This window comes from Peromyscus leucopus, chromosome 11 (assembly GCF_004664715.2).
Source record: "Peromyscus leucopus breed LL Stock chromosome 11, UCI_PerLeu_2.1, whole genome shotgun sequence".
Lineage (NCBI taxonomy): Eukaryota > Metazoa > Chordata > Mammalia > Rodentia > Cricetidae > Peromyscus > Peromyscus leucopus.
The window spans coordinates 23090063-23117184 of NC_051072.1; the positions used below are offsets into that span (position 1 = coordinate 23090063).

At 38.6% G+C, this 27122-nt stretch overlaps 1 protein-coding gene across 1 annotated transcript in view; it reads left to right on the plus strand.

The window, feature by feature from the left end:
- The window catches only part of Spef2 (sperm flagellar 2), a 170175-nt gene that overhangs the window by 136759 nt on the left and 6294 nt on the right, over positions 1 to 27122 (plus strand). Inside the window, 6 exon segments of the mRNA XM_028895063.2 lie at positions 1490 to 1628; positions 3326 to 3555; positions 11784 to 11890; positions 12540 to 12722; positions 16424 to 16516; positions 19610 to 19789. Of these exon segments, the coding sequence (XP_028750896.1) occupies positions 1490 to 1628; positions 3326 to 3555; positions 11784 to 11890; positions 12540 to 12722; positions 16424 to 16516; positions 19610 to 19789 (932 nt within the window).

Genomic DNA, 27122 nt, shown 5'->3' on the forward strand with positions numbered 1-27122 from the left:
GCTGCAAGGCATCTGGAGAGTAGAACATGTTTCTCTCTTCAGTCTGTCTTCACACCTGATTCCAGTGGCTTCCAGTATGCTTCATCTTTGAATTCACCTGACACAAGATCCTCAATGAGATAAAAAAAAAATTTTCCTCATGTTACAAAAATTATCAAGTTTTTCACTGCAGTCTCTGTCCTGTGGTAGTTCCCAAGACATATGTGCATATGCATGAGCTTAAAACAAACTAAAAAGCGTAATCAAGCTAGAAGAAAAGAGATATAAACTGTTGGAAATAGGCATATGGGACCAGATGGAGAGAAGAAAAGAGATATAAGCCGGGCGGTAGTGGCGCACGCCTTTAATCCCAGCACTCGGGAGGCAGAGCCAGGCGGATCTCTGTGAGTTCGAGGCCAGCCTGAGCTACCAAGTGAATCCCAGGAAAGGCGCAAAGCTACACAGAGAAACCCTGTCTCGAAAAACCAAAAAAGAAAAAAAAAAAAAGAAAAGAGATATAAATGTTGGAAATAGGCATATGGGACAAGATGGGGAGGCATCAAGGAAGACTCCCCAGAGGAACTAATGCTAGCTGAACCAGAAGAGTATGGGGAAATGTGCTCAGGAGACAAACCAGGGGCAGGAATAGAAAGCAGAGGTATGGGACAAAGCAATGAGGCTATAAAAACTACTCAGTGAGTAGCTATGAAATGTAGGAGATAAGCCAGGAAGGAGTGACTTGGGGACTGGGAAGTCAAATCATGGATTGTCCATCAGACCCTGCCTCAACAGCTAGAGATGTAAGATCCCTTCCCTGTAGATGCTGGGTGGTGATGACACCTGAGCAGATGTGTGATTGCACTGACATCTGTTGGAAGGCAGATGGCTCTGGTGACTCTGAGCACTATGGAGGTGGATTTGGAATTGAAGTGGGGAAAGGAAGGGAGGGAAGACCCAGTTAAAGCTATGGCTTAAGAATGAATCGTTACGTGATCTTGTAGATATCAAACTTATTAAAGAGAGGATTGTTTAAAGAGCACTACTAAGTATAAAGCTCATGAATAATTTTAGTTTAAATTCACAAAAGACTTTACTGCACATTTCATTTTGCTTCTCTGAGATAGATGACACCTTACCTACATTGGTGTATTAAATGAAATTTCATAAACCAAAGTGTGATTGGTATAAGTAGATTTGGGTCATTATAAAAATGCATGTATATATAAGATGCATTAAGAATTTCACTTTCTCTTTTATTTATTGGTATATATTGACTTTACAAAACAAGAGGTTTCATTATGATCTTTTTATACATGCATATACCACCATTTGATCATACCCATCCCTCATCACTCTTGACTGCCCTGTCCCTAGTATACTTCCTCTTTCTAAATAGTCTCCGTTCTCCTTCCACGCCTTTTAAAAATACATATTCCTATGAATAAGAAAGCATGCTACTTGTCTTTCTGAGTTCAGTTTATTTAGTTTACCAATTTCTCTTTTTAAATAGAAGTAGCCACGCAGTTTCGTCTGGAACTAATAAAGACAAAAGCTTTGGCTGTCCTTGAAGAGTTAGTAACAAAGGTGGTTGATGTCTACAAGTTCATGGAAAAGTGGCTTGGCCAGAGGTATTTAAATGAGATGGCCAGGTAAGTAAAGTTCTCCAACAGCTAAAAATACCAAAAAACAAAAAAAAAAAAAAAAAAAAAAAAAAAAAAAAAAAAAAAAAAAAAAAAAAAAAAACAAAAAAAATATACTAAATGCCAGAAATGAAAAAATTAGCAAGGGTGTTTAAGATATCCACAGATTTAAATTATGAAGTGTGTGTGTGTGTTGTGTTGTTTGTTGTGTTTTTTTTTTTTTTTTTTTTTTTGTGTGTGTGTGTGTGTGTGTGTGTGTGTGTGTGTGTATGTGTATATATATAATATATATATAAGGGTAGATTGTAAACATTTTCTGAAAAGTTTGCAGTTGTGCGAGAATGGGCATCCAGGGGCAAATGCTCTCAGAAGCAGTAATTACTATTTGTAAACAGCTTTTGTGTCTCTCATCATGGAAGTTTTACTGTTAAAGCCTTCAGCCCAGTAGTCCGGTGCTGTTTTTCCACCACAGAAAGAAGGAAATTGAAAACTATCCAAACACACTCATCCCCATAGGGTAACCTTGCTACCATTATCAGCCAAGTCGCTTACTATTAGCGTTAGTGATATTTGGTCCTAGTCCGTGCCTGCCACAATTCATCTGAGTACTTAGGGATTCACAGCTGGCATCCATGTGTCTGTGCATCAAGTGTAAATGCATATTAATGCTGTGGGATACACTTTCAGTTCTCATATTTGTTTTGTGTATATCTATGGCTTCCGAATCTAAATATGCTATGTCATCTGACCACAAGAAATCACAAAACATGAAATTAAAAAGTGCTTCTGATGAGAGGGAGGGAGGGAGAGAGAGAGAGAGAGAGAGAGAGAGAGAGAGAGAGAGAGAGAGAGAGAGAGAGAGAGAGAGAGGAGAGGAGAGAGAGGAGGAGAGTGCATTACTGTCAAATCCCTTAGAACCCCAAATCTGTTTTCCTGGCATTTTATTTCTTCTGTATTAAAATCACTCACAGTAACCTTCCACTAGGTGGTGCACAGCCATTTGATATTCTGGTTCTGGCCAAGTTTCAGCCTGTGTAGGGAGACACCCTTTATTTACATAAACTCAAGTTCTATGTGATACTCTTTTTGTGTGTCTCCAAGCACCAGAACACTCTGAACCACAATCTAATTAGCAAATACTGTATGGACATTCACAATGAGCACTAGGAGTAGTTGAATTCAAGGGCATCTTTTCAAGGACAGGAACTTTAAAACACTTTTTAAAGTTTCAGTATATAAATATTTTTTTGCTCATATAAAACCAGAATAGTCATGTATTACCTTGTGATGTTCAATTCCAATCTTTATCATAAGAAGATAAGATCTTCTTTTCATTACAGTGGTGGTACATTTAGTTATGTCTAATATCTAAGACACCTTTAAATTGCATTCCATTAGGCCATTAACTATTAACTGACTATTTATATGCATGATCTGTGTGGTTTCATGTAAATCATCCTAAAAGAAGGTGTAAATAGTAATGACTTTACATAAAACTGAACTATATTAGCTACTTTATAAAGATGTGTTTTGTTTTTTAGCTTTATTAATTTGTACCTTGCCTAGAATAAATTAAAAGCTTTAAATAACTATAAAACCATTTAACTTACCATGCAAAGTGTTAGCTTTTGTGTGTGTTTTATTAAATTAACTATTAATCTAATAATAATTTCAATGGAGATCACTATTCATTTTGCTATTTTTAGTATAGAGAAATTGACTGAAGTAGCTCGCTACTACATTGAAACGGCTACAAAAATTCAAAATGAGATTTATTTAGGCCAAGAAGATTTCTACATCAATGGAGACATAAAAGTCTTCCCAGATGCTATCCCACCAGCCCGCCCTCCACCAATAGAAAAGGAAGAAAATGGGACCCTGACAATCGAACAACTGGACAATCTCCGAGATCAGTTCTTAGATATGGCACCTAAAGGTAAGAAAAGAATCACCACTGATGGGACACAAGGTGACTAAAATTGCCTGTGGTGGCTGTCACTTTGCCAGAAGGAAGACCAGTGAGCTCTGTTGGAGTACATGGCACCGCAAGGAGATGCTACTCTGTTCTAGGTTGTCAAATATTTTCTATAAATGACCTTCATCTGAATTAAACAAGCAGGAGAGTTGCACTGACCGACATTGCAGCAGTGTGGGAGTGTGGCAGTGGTCATCCCTGGCAACTCTTTTCTCCTGGCTTCCTCCTCTCTTAGAGGCACACTGGTGAGCTTGACTCTATTTGACATATGGAAGATAATCTTTGTGAGCATTTCTAAGTAGAGATGTATTGGAAATGCTGAGTTTGTGTTTCTGTCTAGCCAGTGAGGGGATACTAGGAAGTGAAGGATGTCCTTCTTAGAACGGCCTTCTCCTTCAGTGCCTCATAGATCTTGTGTGGAAAAAATGAGTTACTGGAAGATACTTGCCTAATTAATTTATTCACACAAATGCTTACATTATTTTCTTTGCACACATTCTTGAATCCATTCATATTTTATCATTACAGTTGTATGCCTTCTGCAGTGAGTCCCACCAATTAATATCCTATGTAATTCAGACTGAGGTATGTGTAGGATCATCATCTATAATCTTTGGGATCAAACACTCAGTCACAGAACAGTTAAGCAGTGTGTCTATGGCCATATAAATTTTGGACTCTGCTACTCAAGGTTCCTTCATCTTATGTGTGAACTAAGTTGTCTTTCAATAAATAGGTTTATTTTACTTTCCCCAAAAGTCCTAATTATCTGGAAACCATCCCTCCTCCCCAGAGACAGTCAGTGGCTTTAATATAAACACAGTCTCACTTTTTGAAAATTAGTCCCAGTATTTTCAGAAATCCATAGGAAATATCATTGATAACAACAGTAATAACTCACTCTATAGGTTTCCTTGCAATGGTCAATGGGTATCAAGGTGTACATATGTTTGCTTGTGTGAACACATGCACTGACATGTGTCAGCTTAGTCTTTATGCCTCCAATGCATAAAAAAAATATAATGTGTCTAAGGATAGACATGATGGCAACATTTGAACAAGATTAATGTGGACAGCAGCAGGTACCAAAAAATCCAACTTTGTCAAAAGCCAACTTAGAAATCCTGTTACCGTGTAACAAGACAGAGTCCATCCTTTTTCCCCTTAAATGAATTTTGCAATGCCTTTTAAATTTTTATTTTAGTGTGTGTGTGTGTGTGTGTGTGTGTGTGTGTGTGTGTGTGTGTGTATGCCTGCATGCAGTGTGTGTACATACATCATGTATATGCCTGGTGCTTGTGGAGGTCAGAGATAGGTATCAGAAGCCCTGGAACTATGGCTACAGGTAGTTGTGAGCTGTTGTGGATACTGAGAAATAAATTTAGGTCCTTGAGGTAAGTGTCATTTCTCCAGCCCCTACAATGCCCTTTTATCACATCATTTCATTTTGAAATTGCAGTAGCTATTCATTTTGTGCAGATGAATTTCTAAACGGTCTTATTAAATAAGAAACACAAAGTCAAATACAGAGATAGTAGCCAAAGACATCAGAGCAATAGCCACAACTAGCTTTAGCTTACCACCAGCAGTAGCTTCCACAGATAGAGCTTCTTCCCATCTAACCCGTGTTTTTATTGCCTTCCTGTTCTCCCTTCTCATTGGCTCTAAGCCCAGCCACATGACTTCCTTGTCACTGTCTGTTTATACAGACCTCCAGGTCTCTATGGTTGGTACTGAGATTAAAGGCTCATGTCACCATGCTTGGCTGTGTCCTTGACCACACAGAGACTCTGCCTGCCATGTGATCAGATTAAGGGCATGTGCTACCACTGCCTGACTTCTGTTTTATGGCTATTTGACCTCTGATCTCCAGGCAACTTTATTATTAACATACAAATAAAATACCACATTTCAGCACAAATAAAATATTACCACAGTTTTGTCCATGCTATATTTTTTTTACATGCAAAGTAAATGTGACTGAGAGGAAACTATACAATTAGTGGGCTAACAAAAAGCATTTATAGGCATTTGAGTAGGTGGAAGTACTTTTGAAAATTATAAGTCATTCTTAATTATTTCTAAAGGGAGCCTAGTATTTATGGTGAATATCATTATACATTCTTCAATATAGCCTCAAAGTCAAAGATTACATCCCAGCTAAGAGTTTAAAATAGCAAGTGGCATTTGACAACCCCCCCGACACACACACATACCTCAACACATAAACTCTAGAAACATTGAAATAAAAGTATGTCCACAGATACAATTTATCCTTTTTCTGAATATACTAAATAGGGTAGAACCATTTTCAGACAATGCTGAAACAACAAGAGTGATGTCTTGGTCACTGTTCCATTGTTGGGAAGAGACACCGTGTCATTGGCAACACTTATAAAAGAAAGCATTGAATTGGGGTTTGTTTAGAGTTTCAGAGATTTAGTTCATTATCATCATGACAGGGACCATGGCAGAACTCAGGCAGACGTAGTGCTAGAGAAGTAGCTGAGAGCTCTGCATCTGGACACCCAGGCACCAGAAAGAGAGTGATACTGGGCTTAGCTTGTGCTTTTGAAACCTCAAAGCCCACCCCCAATGACACACTTCCTCTAAACAAGGCCTCATCTCTCAATCCTTCTCAAGTAGTGCCACTCACTGCGGACTAAGCATTCAAATATATGAGTTTATAAGGTCTTTTTTTATTCAAACCACCACAAGAGAATTGATAGGGAAAGAGGAAAGTAAGTAATAGCTAAATTTTCTTTAAACATAATTAAAAGAAAACCATTTGCTATGGTAGAGTTAGGGTGTGACTTGAAAAGACAGACCAAGAAAAGTATAATATAAAGCAGTAGGTTAATTATGAGACAGAATATGAAATTTAGGAAAGTGCCCATAAATGCAAAGTAAGGGAGAATTGGTGTGTAGTGATCAAGGGGGGAAAATATGGTGAAAAAGATTAGCAAATCTAAGGCATCATGGAGTAATTGGTGACAGGGATGCAGAGGGTATTTAAATTTGGAAGAATAAACTTTAGAAAGTGTATAGCAAAGAGTAGAGGGGGATGTATGTTGAAGGAATTGTCAAGAGACTGACCTACTGTATTTCCTTCCCCACTTGTATGAAAATTGCAGGGAAACAGATGGTGGGTCTTTATCAGAGGAGTGCCCCCACACACTCTGCTGGAGAACTAACCCACACATGGATATCTGTTGTCATTTAGACAGAAGGTACAGAGCTGTCTATGAGATGTGGGGTTTTTGATGATTCAAAGTTAGTTATGGTCTAACTTTGATCATATTATGAGCAAACAATACTCCAGTTGAAAAGAATATGAGTTCTGTATGTTTATTTTAGATATGTGCTAAATACTTAACCATAGTTTTGGTGTCTCCTCAGCAGAAGTAATGTTCATTGCCATTGCTCTTGCTGTTGATTGCCTAAACATGGTCTGCACAAGACCACTCCAGCCAACACAGCTGTATAGATGGGGAAAGGCTCGAAAGGCTCCACCCCTAGCTGAGGAGCTATAGCCTGAGGCTATTGAAAGGGGAGTATGTTTTCTTCAAGTCAAGCCCTCTCATAAGTAGGTTGCCCATGCCAAAATGATTAGCCATATTCATGTGCATTTGAGCAATACCAACTGCATTTATCATAAATGTGTGTATATTTATTTATATATGTACATATAAATACATACACATATATGTATTTCTTCTCATACATACATATATATATATATATATATAAATACATATATTGCATGAGAAGAGTACATGTATTTAAGAGGCAGATGTGAGTGGGAGGAGTTCTTAAATAACCATGTGGAGTATTTATTTAAAGGCAAAGCCTCTCCAGATGCTGTGATTCCAAGCACCAAAAAGCAGAAAAAGTCACGAAAGCTTGACTACTACCTACCAGAAAGAAATCATCAGTTTTTGAAAATTTGGCTAAAAAAATACCCCTGGCTTGTATATGATGAGCTATTAAACCTTATGTTCTGCGCCCTGTGTCGTAAGCATGGAGTAAAGTCGGGGGGAAGTCAAGTGAGTTTTTTCTATGGCACGGACAACTTCAAGGCTGAATTTCTCAGTGCACATCACCTCAGTGAAGCCCATGCCAAGGCATCCCTGATGGAAGCAACAAGTGGTTCTCCCGTGAACAGAGCTGCCACTGAGCTGATGGTAAGGACCATGAGCAAAGTGACTCTTGGGAGAGTAGAGAACTTATTTAGATCATGCCATGCTCTAGCAAAGACCGGACGTCCCCTCAAAGACTTTATTTGGATGTGTAAGTTGGATGATATGAAGGGTGTTGATATAGGCCCAGTCTTCAGAACTAATAAGTCAGCAAGAACATTTACATATTTCATTGCCGAAGTAGAAAGAAAAAATCTAAGAGAAAAGCTAGAAAAAAGTAAATTTTTCTCTGTTATCACTGATGGAATTGCAGACAGTTTTACTGAAGAAGTCACAATGGTCTATGTTCAATTTGCACATTCAGGAAAAGTGCAATGTCAGATTGTTGGGGTACAGTCAGTAGAACAGAAGGACCCTTTGACAATGAAAACTGTTATCGAGAAAACTCTAGAGACGAACCTTCAACTTAGGCTGTCAAGTCAAGACTGGGCGAAGAAGTTGGTTGGTTTTGGAAGCGATCATTCCCCTGGAATAGAGGGAGAGAACAGAGTGGCCCTGCTTTTGAGAAAAATACAGCCATGTGTGCAAAGTGTGTATTGCTTTGCACATCACCTAGAACTGTCTTACAAAGCTGTGTTCCAGAGTATCCCTCTGTTCAACAACCTCGAGGAACTCCTTACCAATATTTACCACTTTTATCACCAATCTCCTCTCCTGAAGAATTCTCTGATAACTGCCTTCAGAGGCCTCCACCTTCGACCTGTGATGCCTTCTCAAATAGGAGGCAGACCGTGGCTTTATGGACTGCAGGCTGCCCTCCAGAACTTTCTAAAAGGATACCCAGCAATTGTTCAGCAACTGCATTCAGTAAGTAATTTTGAAATACGTTTTCCGGAACATCAAGAAATAATTTCACTGAATTCTTTGGAGTAAGGTTTTTGAGATGGAGACGTACCCACCATATCATTCCCAACTTGTATTACAGGCAGAAAAAGGCAAAAATGATACCAATCAACAGAAAGCCAATGAACTTCTAGATCTTGTTCTCCAAGCTGATATCATCAAATTTGCTCATTTCCTGATGGACATCATTAGTGTCCTTAGTGTTCTGTCCCGTGCCAGTCAGAACAGAAATTCTTCAATTGCAGATGTATTTGCTACCTTGGAGTCAACATTGGAATTGCTCCAGATATATCAATCAAGGTGACAAGTTGAGAACATCAGAGGGTCTGTCAAGGTAGACAGTTTGACTTGGGGAATTGTTTTCCAGGTATGTGCCTATTTAATTCTTTATTTGGGTGATCTTCTCCCAGACCAGGGCCAAAAGAACGCAGGGTGGATTCAGCCACACACTTTCACGGTAACTGCCTCAAGGGGAAAGTAAACATTTCTACTGTGAGAAAGGTGGTTTTAACACATCTTATCAAGAGGCTGCAAGACTGCTTCAGAGATGCCAGCCTAGATGTGGTGAGAGCAACTATGATTGGAAGCTTTAAACTATGGCCCACAAAGATAAATCCAGGTAACCCACAGGCACCAATAACACTGAACTCACTATTCTTTGATTGCATGATGTTAATTTGGGTATGTGACATTTTTGTTATCTGTATGGATTGCAGAATTTGGAGAAAAAGAGATATCCATCCTGATTTCACATTATGAACCAGTTCTAGAAGCTGCCAGTGTGAAAACTGATGAAGTGGGCACAGAATGGAGCATGTTAAAATTAGAAATATATGCCAGGTGAATAAGAAAGCAAACTGAATAAAGCGACATGTATCAGTAGCTGGGTGAAAGTTAGGTCTCTCAATCTTTTTTGTCCTTCATCTTGCCTCCTAGATTTCAGAACATTCGGAAACTGACCTGGGATTTTGTAAACTCCATTTACTCACATAAGTATCCAAATATCCTAACACTTGTTGACTTAGTTCTGGCCCTCCCTGCAAGTTCAGCAGAACCAGAACGCGGATGTAGTCAGATGAAACGCTCGCACTCATGCATGGATGAGAAAATCAAGGCTGAAAGCTTGACAGACATCCTAATCATCCAGCTGAACTCTCCAGACATCAGCAGCTTTGACCCTAGGAAAGCTATACATTTATGGACTACAAGAACACAATCATCAGTTGCCCATGTGGGACCCAATCTGGACAGCTCATCAAACTCAGAAAGCCAAGATGAAAGTGATGAGTGATGGGACTTATGTTGACTTTGTTACTGGTCACAGCAAAAACAAATAAATAACTTTCAAAAAACTTAAAGCAAAGTAACAGTCAGTCTTTACCTTGGACACAAAAGACACTTGATATTTTCTAAATATACAGAGGTACAAAGAAAAAAAATCCAGACTTGTTTTTCTACAACTTTCTGACTTTGCTTCTGTGTTGGAATGGTTTTTGTTTCAATTCTGTGGTGAAGGCTGATACTTCTAAGCACTATTTCAATATTATCTTTCTGAGCATTTTCTCTAAGGGTGAGCAGACTGATGATCTTAGTTATCTCAGACTTGCCATACAACTGACTCTTGTTCCTGGATAGTTCTAAACTCTAATTGCAGTGAGTAACTAACCAGGCCAAACTGATAGAATTTTTTAAAAATTTATCTCCAAAAAAATTTTGTCATTGAAACTGTTATCAACAGTATATGAAAGTATTATATGCCTAAATGCCTTGGACAGCTTAATAAAAGGTTAAATGTTAAAGTGATTTTCACATTTGACACTAAGATCTCCAGATAAACAATTCCTATGTAAACTGAAAATACCATTTTGCAACATTTGTTTCCTAATGTTGACATTAGAACATATTGTATAATTACCAGAATTTTAAGTGCTTTGATTCTCTTTGCAGTTTTAATAGATTTTATTTGTGGTTCTAACATCTTAAAGGACATGGCTAATTTATTTATATAATCTGAAACTTGTGTCATCATATAAACTTTTATTTCCAGGGAAATATTTTACCCAGGAAAATGTTCTCATGACTAATATTAGATGTTTCAGTGAAACTAAAATAATATAAAAATCATCTCAGAATTGCCTGCGAATGGTTAATTATACGAAAAGACTGAGAGTGAACTCTCAACATTCATCATATTACCTTACAGATCTTGGAATTGTACATGTGGTTAGAATCACTGACATTTTAAAGGGATAACTGCATTTCTCTAGAGGTTAGAAGAAACAGTGAGGTTCAAGTGGACTTACAGATATAATGAAAACTCAGAAGTAAAAGGACACATTCTAATTCGCCTTTGTTATTCCTGAAAAAAGAACAGCTCCATACAGTGTACCTGCCAAATACCTGGATATATGTAACTGGTCTCCCATAATTCTAGAAGGTACCTTTGCTCTGTGTGTTAGCTAAATGTATTTGTTGTTGTTGTTTAAGTTTATTTATTTTGTTTCTCTATTTCTAGTGCATGTGCATGCAACTTGGAATAAGAATCTAAGGAGCTGTGTCTTGTAGATATGCTAACGTAGATTAGTGGACAAGAGCAAGGCAGTTGTATATTTAGTGGTATTTTATGTTTATTTAGAACGTGCAATCTCATTGAATTCAATTCAATAGCCATCTAAATCCCCCTGCACTTACAAAAGCAAGCACTTGCTAACTGGAGGACAGATGGGGAGATGGATGCTACCTTCTTTATGATTGCCATCTTGTTTGTATGTGTTCAAAATATGAAATGTTTTACCACTGTGTTTTACTGGGTACAGCAAAATTTAACATGCCTCTTAAAAATTCAACCCGCTTGAAACAAAATATTAAAGAAGATTTAATTTCAGAATTATGCAATTTCAATATTTTCTCAATCAGGAATGTCTTTTTGTTTGTTTTTTTTTTTTTTGTTTTTGTTTTTTTTTTTTTTTTTTTGGTTTTGTTTTGTTTTGTTTTCCTAAACCAAAGAGGACTCTTTGGAGAGATAACAAGAACATCAGAGTTTTGCTTTTGTTTTTTAATGTTTTTAAAGTAACTTCTTTCTAAAGTAATGGTTGCAGTGCTAAATAATTAAGAAAGTCAATAAATAAATGTTTCTTTGTGTTGTAGGTATCATAGGAAATAAAGCATTCACTGACATTCTGTTTGATTTGGTGACCCTGAACTTTGGAACCAACAACTTTCCTAGTAGCTGGATGCACCTCACCCAACCTGATGTGAGCTTCTGCTTTGTTTGGGATCTAAAAGTCTTTAATACTGGTCTTACTTGATCAGTCAATAGTTGTAAGAGAACTAGTGCTTACCCAGCTAGTAGAACTAGCAAGAAATCCATGAAATTCAAATGAGTGGATGAATTTGAAAGTAAGACATATAATTGATGACCAAACGCTGAACTATTTCAGAAACTAAGATAGTCACCTGAATTGCTATCAGTTTGCAACTCTCTTAACAAGTAACAGTAGATGATTTTGAGAGTCCTTGTTTCTCACCGTAATCTCATAAACGCCCTAGGAAATACAATAGTTACAGTGCACTACCGTGTTAGTATGTTACATTCCCAGTCTTTAACCTTCCACTGGTGAAAAGACGAAAGGTTAACTGAAATCCCATGAATAAATTGAATGAGTCATAGTAAACAAACACCGTAAATGTCAAGACAGCAAAAAAGAAATAAAATCCTTTCTGGTTATTAGCTGATGTGAATCGGTTGTTAGAACAGAAAATGAAAGTAAACCTGAGCTAGAACTGGCTCCGCTTGCTAATGCAAAACCCTCTTTCCTTAGAACCAAACTCTGAAAGCCTTAGTGGAAGGAGCTTCAAGTTAGTCACACAAACACTCCAGTGAGATTCCCTGTGTTCTTCCAGTTGCAGGAGATAACATCGTTATTAACAGTAAACTCAGAATTTGTGGACTGGAGGAAGTTCTTGATGGTCACAGCAATGCCATGGCCAATGCCCCTTGAGGAGGAGCTCCTGGAGACCCTGCAGAGATTTAAGTACATGGATGAAGCACAGACAGGCACCATCACTTTCGAACAGTATAAGCAGGTATCCAGTAATACTGAAACCCTTTGTCCTAACAAGGATCCATCTCACTGATGACACATCACATTTCAGATCACTGTTGTGCTCCTTAGAAGCTCAGATGCAGCCAGCACAAACAGAGTCAAGGTCCTAGGCAAGAGTGTGGCTTCCACCCTCAGGGAAAGCATCAGAAGAAATAAAAATAATAAAGCCAAAATTTTCTGGAGAACTAAGGATCCTTAATAAAGTCACGAAAGCTTCACTATTCTTCTCCTGAGTTCTCAACCAGTGGTTAATTGCCTATGGATGTAAATTAAAACCACATGCAGGGCTTTAAATAATCCCACTGTCCAGTACCCTATACCCCCAAGAATAGCAAGAGCAGTGGTAAAGAACATGGAGGCTGAAGGATGTTTGCTCCTTTCCTTTGGGATGAAGAACCTAGTGGATGATGGGACTTGGTTTGACAGATTGAGTTTAAAATGTCCATGACTATGCAGGCAGAAATTTCCCATCCGATACAGCAGGTCAAGAGACAGTGCTAAGTCACTGCTATAGAAATGATGTTGAAAACAGGAACAGATGAAATCACCTAAGGGAAGTGATGGGTAACCCAGAACACAGCACCTGCTCTTTGTAACTGGTGGCTTGGTATAGAGCAGGATTGCTGGGAGTTTTAATACAGAAGCCAGATTACAAATGATTGAAGAAAATAATTGGTCATTAGGATGATAAATGGCGATAGATAGATAGATAGATAGATAGATAGATAGATAGAAGTTCATCTAGTCATCAGGTCAGATATATGAACATTTAACCCATCTTTTTAAAATTTGCATGTTGTGATTGGTGATAGAATGCTATAAATGACAGGGGTGCCTGAACTACTTGTTTTGACTCTATTAACTGAATGTAACTTGTCCACTATTCCATATCATGAGAGACAACAAAGGAAGGAGTCACTTATAATAAGGCCTTAACTTTGAAGCAGGGTGCTGATCTGTAGAGAATTTTCTCCCGTGTGTGTGTGTGTGTGTGTGTGTGTGTGTGTGTGTGTGTATGTGTTTTCACGGAAAGCTTACAGAGCTTCCAGTCTTGTCTTGTTTAGAAATAATAGGTGGCATCCTTTTCATTAGGTAGCCTAAAGGTTCCTGTGCTCACACACTGAGCCAAATGAAGAAACACTTGAATCCTAATGAGTTTCTTTAAGGCGGATCAAGATACTAGCTTGGCTAATTGAGCTCTGATGTATGTACCTCTCAAACAGCAAATTAGGAAGGTTGCCCAGTTTGTTCTTACGATTTTATTTGAAAATGAAAGCAGCAGAACAAAACTTACACTGTATACAGATAGCTTGAGATTTTTAAAAAGTGGACGTTTGTGCAAACCTTAGTTGTTGGTTGACACGGGATATCAAATTGAGCATCATCCTTTTACAAACAAGAGAACAAAGGCTACTGGCAACATTTCCCAAAATGCTGATCCAAAACTAGAACCATCCTTCACCAAAAGTGTGAGTTTTTTTGCAGGAAACAAGACGATGCATCTAGGAGAACTCATGTACTTATGTGATCACTGTCTGTGTTTGGGGAATTGTTGACTGTCTCCCTTTACTTCCCACTTCCAGATCTCCCAGGACACTGAATGTGCACTTGACTTTACTGCATGCCTCTCTCAGATTTCAAACACTCGATGGCTCACAAAAAATATTTGGTGTTTCATGGGGGAAAAAGTCAAAACCATTTCTAGAGGAAAATTGTATGTGATCTGTTGAATATGTCACATTAGACCAGTAAAATAACATAACTGTGGCACTGAAATCAACTTTTCTGGGAAGGAAGAGCTGTCTGCTGTGCTCTCTGTTTGCCTGCCCCCCTCCTCTGCAAGTTCACCACAGCAGCCATTAAGACATGAGCTGATTTCTGAAACTTCTAAAATGGAAGTTGTTTGGACAGTGTCCTGTGGTTGGGTAATGAGCTTCAAGTCTTGTTTGCCTTCTGCTTCTGGTCCTGTTGTTGCTGTCACAAATGGTCCTATGTAGAGGAATACTCAGACTGTGGAACTGTATAATTTAGACATGGACAACATGTAGAATCATATACTGTTGAGGCATCAACTTGTCTTTCACAGGTGAGAACATATAGTTACCACGAGCTCAATCATTCAGGTGTTCTAGGACCAAAATAAACACAGAACAACTTCTTTCTCTAAGGAAACACAAATAGTCTAAATTCTTTGGTCAAGTGTTAGTATAAGAGTGCCAAGGACTTTTTCATATTTTAAAGAGAAATAACCTATTAATCCAGTAAGACAATACATAGTTAACTGGATGTTGCTTTGCAATTTAAGCACATTACTACATAGATCCAAACTTAAAATTTCACATCACTAAAATTTTATGGTTGAGACTTTGGAGTTTTATTTTGTATAATTTTTGTTGCTGTGTCTTCAAGTTCATTGATATTTCCTCTACAGAGTAGTTTCCTAATGACATCATCAAGTATATTTTCCCATCAGATACAGTATTGTTTTTTAATTTGTTAGTTGTAAAAGTGTCTCCTTTCCAGCATAGAAAGGAAACCCATGCTTCACTTCTACAGGAAACCCAGGGCTACCATTAATGATTACAGAAAGTGCTATCAGTTCTTGGAAGGAAGAAAAGAAGGCATGGAGTGTAGACAATGTAGTGACTCTTGGTAGTAGATAGTATTAAGGACTGCTTATCACTCTGGAAGACAACCTAGGTACAAAGTGTGTGTGTGTGTGTGTGAGTGTGAAGAGCTTAACAGATGTAAAATTCTAGCTTCTTAATATATAATCTTTTAACTCAACACTTTTTGTGTGGTGTTAATTGGCAGACATGAATGACAACTCAAACAAAATGGAGGAAGTGCCAAGGTCGTGGTATAGTCAGGTCAAGTGGAGCTTAAAGGAGACAGAGATTAAAGGAGCCTCTCTGTGTGATCTAAGCCTTGTCTAGAAAGAAGTATTGATTTTTATGAGTGAAAAGGAGTGTGGAAGTCACCTTCGACACAAAGGATAATGTGATCTAAAGACTAAGATCAGACACTGGATCTGAGTAAAGACTGGTGTAACAGCATTGAAGGTCTGAGTAATTCAATAGGGTCACATAAAAAAAGTAACAGAGAGACTAGAAACAAAAACAAAGAACTGAGTGGCTGATGCATGGCAGAGGTCATATGGCTGTAAAGCAGGGTAGTAGCAGTGGAAATGGAAAGAAAGAAAAGATGGTGGAGTCATTCTCCAGCAGGAATAGGAAGACACTTTGAAGATATGACTAGGATTTGGAGAATGAGGGCTACTCTTATAAACACATAGACCCCCTGCAAAGTGTAGCAACTAGTAAGAGCTTAAGCGGCAGTAACTTCTCAGTGATTTTCACACTCCAAACACTAAAACATAACTAGAATCCCTACTATGTTGACTTTTATTTGTGTAATAGATGTTGGAATGATAGCACTAACAATACTTTACCAAATATGAAATAAAATGGCCAAAGAATGAGATTAAAAGTAATGCAAATGCAAACCTATTATTTTCTCCAGACGCTTTGTGTCTCCTCTATCCTATATTTTGGTGATCACTGGATGGAGAGTAGAACAATATTCTTTAGATCTTTGACTTTAAGAGGCGATGTTACATCTTTGCACAGTATATTAAGAATTTTCATTATATGTAAATATATTTTGTTTGTTTGTTTGTAGGCGGGTCTGTGGTTTACAGGAGATGAAGATGCAAAAGTTCCAGATAATCCCCTTGATCCCTTGCCATTCAATAGGCAGGAACATCTTATAGAGGTAATTAGTAAGATTCTTTTTATTGTTATTATTGATTTTTTTGAAATGATTATTATTCTATAACTCAGAATGTGCAGCAAGCCTGGCCCAGCTTCAACCTTCCAAATACTGGGCTTAGAGCCAGAAACCCACCATACACATGTTACTCTGATAATTTTTTATGTAGTATGTGGCAATGGTTATTTTCTTCCCGTTCTTCCCCTTGAGTTGAGGAATTTTCCCTGATTCTGCACTTACTTCTTAGATCATTTGTTGTTTCTCCAAAGTCCAAGCTTTAATACTCGTTCAGAGAATTGTTCCTTGTAGATAAATTCTAGGAGGAAGAGACAGAGACCAAAATCTTCTGTTACCTATATAACTATCAGAAACTTTGCATGGACTCACTCGGGTTTTGGTTGTGTTTTGTCTTCCCATCTATTTAATAAGTCATTTTCCCAGTTCTGAAACTCATAAGCATTCTTCCAATTATAAAATTGAAGGACAAGATTCTCTCATTTTTCAAGTATTTGCCTTATCCATGTCCTTTGATTTTGTTAAACAAACAAGATTTACATATAATATTACCCATGTCCATAAGTAGGTTGCTGTCCTCAGTATGACATCAATAACAGCAGTATAATCTACTGCTCCCCATGAGGCCACAATAGATGTAAAACCTTAAAATCTGAGGTCACTCTGACTTCTATATAAATAACTGAATGTTACTTATATAAATGCATAGTCACATTCAGTGATATAATAGAATATCTGAACTGTAGATTTAGACATCACAGCAAATTCTGTATAATATATTGGTGGTTCAGATTTTAGTCAGTCATAAGCTCAAAATTGCAGTACAAAATTGGATATGACTCCTTTATAACATTTAAGTAAGTAATTCCCCTCAATTGGACTCAATTTTTAAAATATTTTCCCTTTACTTTTGATAATATTTTTCAATGCGATCATTTTACATCATTTTCCCCTTCCCTTTTCTCCCTCCAAACTCTCCCATACACCCATCCTTGATCTCTTTCAGATTTAAGCCTCTTGTTTTCATTAATTGCTGTACATATATATTCCTAAATATAACCTGCTCAGGCTGCACAATATTATTTGTATATGTATTTTCAGGGCTGAGCATTTGGTTTTGGATAACCTAGTGCTTTTTCCTGGGGTAGCCAATTTCTCCCACTCTCAGCATTCCTTAGTTACCTGTAGTTTAACTCTGTGTGGAGTTGAAACCTCATGATTATTTTCCCTAAGCATTTCTGCTACATGCCAGCAGGAGAGAAGCTGAAGGAGGAGCCCTGTAGTTATCAATAGGGTCCAAGATATGTGGTTGGCATGGAGGATTAATAGTTGTTTGTTAGTTCGAGGCCAGCCTGGTCTACAGAGCGAGATCCAGGAAAGGCGAAAAGCTACACAGAGAAACCCTGTCTTGAAAAACCAAAAAAAAAAAAAAAAAAAAAAAAAAAAAAAAAAAAAAAAAAAGTTGTTTGTTGATATTTTTAATGTGGAACAGGAGAATTGAGATAAATTATCCCATGAATCATTTCTTTCTTTAGGACAAAGGTATCCCTTTGTCCTGTGTAGCCCTGCCTGGCCTGGAACTTGCTACATTAATGGTGGTGATCATGAACTCACAAACATCTGCCTGACTCTTCATCCTGAGTGCTAGGATTTAAAGCATGTGTCACCACCCTTGTATCTCATATAAAGCCCTTGGAAGATGGTTTCCACGTGACTTTATGAACACATCTTCCAGTAATATGAACAGATTCCTCAGTACTTGGGAAGAATGCTGTGATCATCAGATCACATGAAAAATATTTTTTGTGAAACCTAAGAGTATTTAGAAATGTCAATCCCGGACAGTGTTTGTAGCTTTTTATTCAGCAGTGGAACTTAGAAACCTAGAACATGTACCTATGACTTTAGGTACATAGAAAGGTGTGGCTCTAACATTCTGGTAGGAAATTCATGGAGCAAAAGAGACAGACTGGAATCTGAGAAAAAGATATTCACATGGGCAAAGATGGCTGACAATGTCAGTGAGTGAACATATGGACACAAGCCTTATAGTGTCCACAGGACAGAAAAGATTATCTGAGTACTGCTCTCTCTCTCTCTCTCTCTCTCTCTCTCTCTCTCTCTCTCACACACACACACACACACACACACACACACACACACACACACACACACACCCTCAGGGATTCTCAGCACCACTTTTTAACATCTCAGTGTTGGTAAAATGCAACAGAACACTACAGCTGCTCCTGAACTGTGAGGTCCCCACAATATTACTTAGATGTTCTGTACTACGGGCTTTTTGTTTGTTTGTTTTTAAGTCACCTTTTATTCTTTAATAATTATATATGTATATATCTGTCATGAATAATAGTCTTTTTAGCCCTTATCAACCTGTTCCCTCTTCCTCTCTTCTCCCTACTGAAATCCTTTTTCCTCTCAACAAATCACCATCTGACCTATTTTTATGTCTTTTTCAAATGTATGACCCACTGGATTTAAATAGGGCCGTCTGCATGAGCATGTGTGGGGGAATATTTACTGGAGCAGGAGCAATTTAAATAATTATACCACTGAAGAAGCATGCTGCTTCCTCTGTCGCCACCAACTGATTAACTGTCAATAAGTCCTTAAGAGAGGGGTAGGAACTCAGGAGACCTTTACCCTCCCTTCTACGGTGAAATGTTGACAGGCCCAATTTTGTGCAGGTAACCACAGATACAACGAGTTAGGGGTGCATCAGTGTCTTGTCCATCAAGAACTGTTCCATAGCAAAATTGACTCCTCATAAGCTGGTCCCTTACTACTTGTTTTTAAAGACTTAAAAAGTCCAGGTCTAGTGCATTAAGGTACTCAGTAAGCACCTGTTGAATGGCTGAAGCAGTGAGTCTGGGCTATTTTGCATCATGCAGCAATTGCCACAGTTAGTGGGTTGCCTGATGTAATGCCCACTTGCTGCCTCACACTTCAGAAAACGCAGGGATGGCTTACCTGGATTATCTGTTCCTCATTGCCTCGTCTACTTCTTCACCGCCACGGTGAACCTATTTTATCTTTGGTTAAAGACTGTGCGTGTGACAGTTCTTCTTTAGGCTCTTTGCTGACAATGAGAAGGATCCCCCCCTGCTCGACTACACTCAGATGTTGCTGTATTTCGCATGCCACCCGGACCCTATGGAAGGTGTCTACAGGGCCCTCAGTGTGGCGGTGGGAACTCACATCTTCCGGCAGATCGAAACTCCTATGCTGACTGCAGAAAAGGTAACTACATGGCACAAACGCGACAACTCTGGGTTCTGGATGGAAGTGAGGACACCAGAAGAATCAAAACTCATGATGGTAGGAACTCACTTTCTTTTTTTTTTCACCATGTTTTGCCAGGTCTTCAGCACAATGCTTACATGTACCATGTGTTCCAGTAAACCTGCCTCAATTGTATTAAAGTCAGGGACTCAAATTCTTCCAAACATGTTTGTAGTAAAAATTAACATTTGTTCGAAATTCTTGGTGGGGTTGAAGTTGCTCCAAAAGAAGCAGACTAGACTGTGTTTTGCAAGAAGTTTCAATCATGATAAATAAAAAGGAAGTAGATTATTAACCTGATGCAAGTGTTTCTAGAGTATGTGAAATGGATCTGAAGCAAACTCTGACCTTGGACACTGCCCTCAAGAATATGACCTTTGACACCATTTTAGCCTCAAAACCACAGACATTTGCAACATTTTTCTCAAAGGGCACAGAGACTTTCTAGCTAATTTGGAAGCCACTATACATTCTCCTATGATTCCTTGCCATTTTCAGATCGAAAAGACCTCCCATCAGATACAAACTAACATGCTTCCCTGGGTACCACTTACATTTTTTCTGGCTTTTGAATGTCCATATGTTCTCCCAGGGGCAGAATACTGATGGTATTTCTTTCTGTGCTCTTTGTGGTCATAGTGGCAAGGGGGCTGTTGTCCAGATCCCTCACAGTTCTGGCCATGTTTATTTCCTGTTAACGTATATTTGTCAATAATAGAGATGATCAGGAAGAACTGGCAAAGTCTCTTGACAGCATTAACTTACAGGAAGAAATAGGCTCTATTACATTTGAAACTGCAATTTGACGATGAGAACCAGGCCAGGGTAAGAACAGACTAGTATCCAATAAGCTAACATGGGGATCTTCAAATACGTATGCTGTAGCTAATGATTCAACACCTACACAGTAGTAAATACACAAGCAGGGACTATTGGTCTTTTCCACAGTAGAAAACTTTAGAATTTTCTTTTATAAGTAACTTAGGTATGGGCATCTGTCCTGAGAATGGCATTTGGCACTTTCACAGCGATTTCTCTGTATCTCGATATAGATTGTGCTCCCTTTGAACTAATACTGGATTTATGACTAAGCCTGAATTGCAGCCTGCTCTGAGGTCTCAGTGAAATGGCTGTACCAGGGACAGAGGATTTCCCTGATCTCAGATGGTGGCTGCCCTTCTCTGTCCCACCTGTCCCCTCTGACATCCATCTTGCTCACATGGTAATGTGACAATTTCTTTGAAGTCATCTTCCACTTGGGCTCAGAAGACTGTATGGGGGGGATGTTGGTGGGCAGCAGGCACTTGTCTTACTCTGCCGGCTCAAACTTAGGGCAAGATCTGGAAAGGTGTTTTCTCTCCTGAATGGATTCCATCTAATGGCCTAATCCATGTCCTAAGAAATGAAGTAATGATGTACCAAACAGGAAAGTAACTCAAACTAAAGAATACATAAACATATATTTAAAAAAAAACCTAGAAAGATATATACATATATGTTAATTGAAAGTAGATTTTTAATACAATATATTCTGATATGGTTTTCCCTCTCCTAACTCCTCTGAGATCCTCCCCATTACTTCATCTGCACAAATCCACGCCCTCTCTTTCTCTCTCTCTCTCATTAGGATACAACCAGTCCAAATAAATAATAATAATAAAATATAAAAAAACAAACAAACCAGAATAAGAGAAAAACAAAAAACAAACTGAAGAAAAAGAACCAAAGAAAAAGTTCAAGAAACATATATAGATGCAGAGATACACAGAAATTACATAAAAACACAAAACTAGAAACCAAAATATATATGCAAAGGACCTGTAAAGTTTAAGAGTAAAAAAAGCCATGACAAAGTATTATGAGACTAAAAATACCATTAGGTATGTTTTATGTTGGCCACCTACTGCTATGCATGGGGCATCTGGGCTTAAATATGTTTTTTATACAAAGAGAGACTCCTTTGAAGAAAATTAATTTTTCATTTGTGAGCAGTCATCAATTGGAGATATCTTCTGGGCTAGGGATAGGGGTTTGTGTTCACCACCATTCTCAACTCTGCGACCCCATAGGGCCCAGACCTGTGCAGGCTAAAGAGTAGATTAATGTAGGACCTCAGTCTCAAGAGGCAATTGTGCCTCTTGCCTTTGGTCTTGTCATTCCCTCTTCTGGGTATCTTTTAATCATACCTCAGAGGGTGCTGAAGCCTCCCCATTCTCCAAGATCTCAGGCATCCATCGTCAAGGTTTATAGGCAGTATTCACCTGACAGCACTAAGGACTTTCTCAATGGGGCACAATTATACCCTGAACTTCTCAGCAGGTTGAGCCCACATAGGATGCAGAAGTATCACTGTTTTCACAAACATTTAGTGAGCAGTTGTATTTCCTGAGGGCCACAGTACCTAGGTTATACCAGTGAATAAAAAGCATCCCAGAAGGATGGTGATAGGCAACGATTAAATAAGCAAAATACAGACATGTCAGATGGTAGTTTTAAACAAAAAGCCTAACAAATAAAAACATGGGAGTGTATGTGGATGGGGGAATACAAGACTTTGGATAGATATGTTCTCCTTTGTGAAGTGTCTTACAAACAAGCTGAGTGTCTTTGTTAGGATTTCTCACTGTAATAAAAGCAAAAACAAACAAACAAAAAACACCAAGAGCACCTTAGGGAAGAAATTATTCATTTCAGCTCACAACTCTTGGTTCATAGTCCACCGCTGAGGGAAGTCAGGACAGGAACTCAAGGCAGGAACCAAAGCAACAGTGATGGAGGAATGTTGCTCACTGGCTTGCTCCTCCGAGCTTTCTCAGTTTGCTTTCTTGTGCACCCCATAAAAAATGCCCTACAGACTTGTGTGCAGGCAATCTTAGGGAGGGTTTTCCTTAATTGAGTTTCCCTCTTTCTAGATACATCTGCATTTGTGTCAAGTTGACAAAAACCAACGAAGACACCTGGAGGGGTGGAAGAAGAGAGCCTAACAAGGCTCTGAGATGTGGGCAGGTTTAAAAAAAAAAAAACAATCATACCAGCAGTGATATTGGAATATCTTTGGGTGCAGTAGACATTCACCAAGGTATCTGGGTTTCTACAATCAAGAACCAAGCAGGGACACACAGTCAAAGAGTCAATAGTGATTACAGAAAGACTGAAGCTCAGCAGTTCATTGTACAAGGGATTGGTCTTTTACTTTACATAGTGGGCTTTGTGGACCATTGTGTATCATGGGCTTTCCTGTATATATGGTGCCATGGTCACTGTTCTATTGCTGTGAAAAGACACCATGACCAAGGCGACTTTTATGAAAGAAAGCATTTAATTGAGGGGTTGCTTACAGGTTTGGTCCTTTATCAGCAAGGCGGCAAGCATGATGGCATGCGGCAGATGTGGTGCTGGAGATGTAGCTGAGAGTTCTACATCTGGAATTGCAGGCAGCAGGAAAAGAAATGACACTGGGCCCGGTGTGGGCTTTTGAAACTTGAAGCCCACCCCCAGTGGCACACTTCCTCCAACAAGGCCACACCTCCTAATCCTTCTCCAGTAGTGCCTCTGCCTGATGATCAAGCATTCAAATAGATGAGTCTATGGGGGCCACTCTTATTCAAAGCACCATACATGAAGTTTATTAGGAGTCATAGATTACCTTTAGACACTCCAAGGCACCTATGATCCTGGGCCAGCGGCTCCAGACAGTTCCAGCTGACTTTGACAGGAGTGTTTCCAGCCTTTCTCTCTGCCACAGGTTCTCATAAGGTAATTTTTTAGCCTTCGTCTCCCCGACTTTCCTGGCTTAGCACATCTCGACAGTAAGGGCTATGGGGAAAGCCTGGCTCAGCACTGCCCTTTGAAAGATGAAGTCATTGAAAGAGCACAGTCACCTGACTTAGATCATCTCAGGATCCCTCTGGCTGCTCTTCTGAGCACAGACTAAACCAAAGAGTAAAGGAGGGAAGTAAGGAGATGCAATAATTCACGTAGGGCTTTGTCCATCCATTGACTCTTGGGGCCACATTATCCCCATCAGGGGTCTAGTCAAGTCTGTCTTACATCCTCCAAAATAGCTGCATATATTAAATGCTCAGTATGTGTGAATAGAGCCAGAAAACAAGAGAGATGGTGGTATCTCAGAATGTCTAAGAAATGGAGTCTCAGCTACAGGAGCAAGGAGGCAAGGAGAGGGCCAAATAATTCTGCCCAGAGTAACAAAGACCAAAGAATAAGAGGCTTGCCAAAGCTATTACTATAGCAGCATGTGACTGCTGGGGTGGGTGGCACCAAGTCTCCTGGAATAGGTGGCCCTCATCCCTGATGTCCCTGACTCACTCACTACCTCATGTTAGCATTCCTACCCAGGAAGGTGGCTCCATCTGAGAGCTACTCTCAAAAGCTCTCTCAAAGCACAAGGACGTTGTTTAGAAACTAAACTATTATGCAACAGAAACCAAAGACAACTGTGGAGGTTGGGACATGTCTTTCTTGAGCCTTTAGGGACTGTTCCAGATGTGCAATGAACAATAGCACTTCAGGAACACAAGAATTGCCCACCTCACTCACTCCCACTCACTCCTGAATAGCATTTTATCCCCAGTAATACCTTCCCATTCCTGAGTCCTTTCCAACTGTGTTCTGGTTTCCTGGGCAACCTTATCCCAGGAGTCTGCAAAGACCTCACTCAGAAATAGCACCTCCAACCAACCTCTATGCACCCTCAAGGCATTTGATCAAATCTCTGCTTTTACCTTCTGCCTATACTATTATAACAATGGGAAATGCTGCCCCTTATTTTATTCTTCCTTCCATATCTTTACTGCCATGCTGCTTTTATCCAATGTAGGCCAGACCTTTTGAAGAAAGCCATGGCTTCTTAGGTAACTTTTTTTAAAGTTCACGAGCAAAGCATTTATCAAGAATGTACTAGTTTAGGTGAACTTAATCCTTAAGTAAGTAAAATTTGGGGAAAATGGCTAATTCTAGAACCCCTGTGGTATGAGACTGTGATGTTAGACTTAGTAGATTGTTAGTTTGCAGCTCCCACACTGCTGAGGTCTCATTAAACCTCTCTTGGCAGCATGTTTAAGACCCTGGAGTTCAAAGCACGTACACTTCATTCACTCTTTCATTTGATGCTTTTGTTCTCAGAACCAAAATTATTTTCTACGTTAGAGGATTAGGCCTGAGCTGAGTGAATAACAGAAATGTATGGTCAGAAAGTTGCACAGGCATTATTTCAGGAACACACTTATGGAAAGGCTTTGAGGTCAGTCTCTGAGAGTCAGAGCAGCAGAACATAGTGCTCAGGGTGCTCCCACTCCTGTTTAAACGGCATGGATCTCTCTGTTCTGATGCCATGAGTAAATATTCAAAAGCACTGGCTTTTCTTCTCACTGCCATCAATGGTTTCTCTTCCCAGCATCTGTTAGAGTGAACCTCTTTTCTTGCATATTCCTTTTATACTTATGCCTCTCAGAACACAGAGGCTGTTCCTCCCATCCTTTCCTCTCTTACCTTTGGGCCATAATGTAAATTCCAAGTTCAAAGGACAAAAACAACAAGAATTTTGTAAAAAGCCTCTGACAATTGTAAGTGAAAGATTTTTTCCCCTAAAATGTTGGATATATAAATTGTTACATTTTGGATCAAAAATTATTTATTCCATGATGTGTATATCAGATCTTTCAAAAGGAAGTATGTCCCTAACTATATACATGGTGAAAAGGAGGCCAGGTTTTCCTAACTTTGAAACTGCCTGCTCATCGAACAAACTAGTGATTCTTTCACCCACAGGTTCTGTCTTTACATTCTGTCACAGTGCCTGTACTACATTTCACATAAACATCCATTCATTCTGCATCCATTCAATGTAAAATTTTCTGTCCAATCTATATTCATCTCACTCTGCCAAATGTTTTGCTGACCTAGAAACCTACTGATGAGTAACTGAAGAAGTAATCACCAAAGACCCAAAGTGAAGAGACTACCATCTCTTTCTGAATTTAACTATGTAGCTTTTAATCATTGTGAGTGGAAAAGAAGTGAAGAAATACACATTTTAATAAGTGGAAATATATATTTAATCACCAAATATTCAACTGTGATTACCCCCTTTTCAAAATTCAATTAAATTCTCTACTTAGCAAAAGATAAAAACTCCCAAGGTGGGTGACTTGCCCAAGCTAAATCAATTGTAATGGGTCCTTCCAAAAATCTCTGTGGGGTCACATGACTGCCAAAGGCTTAATTTATTGCCCTCATTCTATCCGGGATGGCATGTCACATTTACCTAGAAAGCACTTAACTAACAATTAATAAAGCAACTGAAGTGAGTAGTTAAAGATATCTACACTCTCTTAAATTATCAGTTCCCCATCCCTAGTGGTAAAGGAGAATTAGAATCCATGTGTTCGCAGATGTCTGGCCAACCAAAATTTATTTCTCTATGCTGAGTAAGTAAATATCAATTATTTTATCATTAGAAAATACACATGCGGGGCCCTATACATGCAAATTTACTGCAGAAATTTTGAATAATAAGGAAATCACTGACTGGCTTTACTCCCCCCCCACTGATAACTATTATTGATACTTTAATATAATGTGTCCTTTATTTTATTGATAAGTGGTCAAATAACAAAATGATTCTAGTGTATCTATTACTGTATTTTCTAGGATTTTTATGAACTTGCTCTGTGAGTGCATTCTTGTTAGGTTGGGTATCCTTCCAAACCATAAGTTTTATAACAGAATTGTGTCCCATCATAAAACTATGATTTATATCACTATCCCCCCACTTTGGGGATTATAAATCATCTATTTTTATTATAACACTGAATTATCATCTTTACTCAAAACTTTTTGTTCATAAATTCAGGGTCACTCCTAAGCTATATCTATGGAGTCAAGAGACACAATTACTTTTATGACTTTCCATATATAAGATGTTGTTTCAGAAGCAACATCATCTTAGCTGTATATGAAATGAGAGCATCTGAATTCAGATCTCTTGAGTAAATTTTGAAAAGCATCAATAATAATCCCAACCTGACTTGGAATGTGAACTTGCCATAACCTCAATTGAAATCAGTTTCAACAGTTAAGTCTATCATCTATAGACATTGGGAACCAATTAAACTAATTTGTTTCTTTGTACCTTTATGAAGAATTTTATGTACCTGGTAGTGTAGTAAACATGAGGATTGGTTGAGATGAATGGCATACATCACACACTGAGACCTCTGGATACTATAAACTAAACTGCTCTAGGATTTTGACACTGGTTTTGAATGTAGTC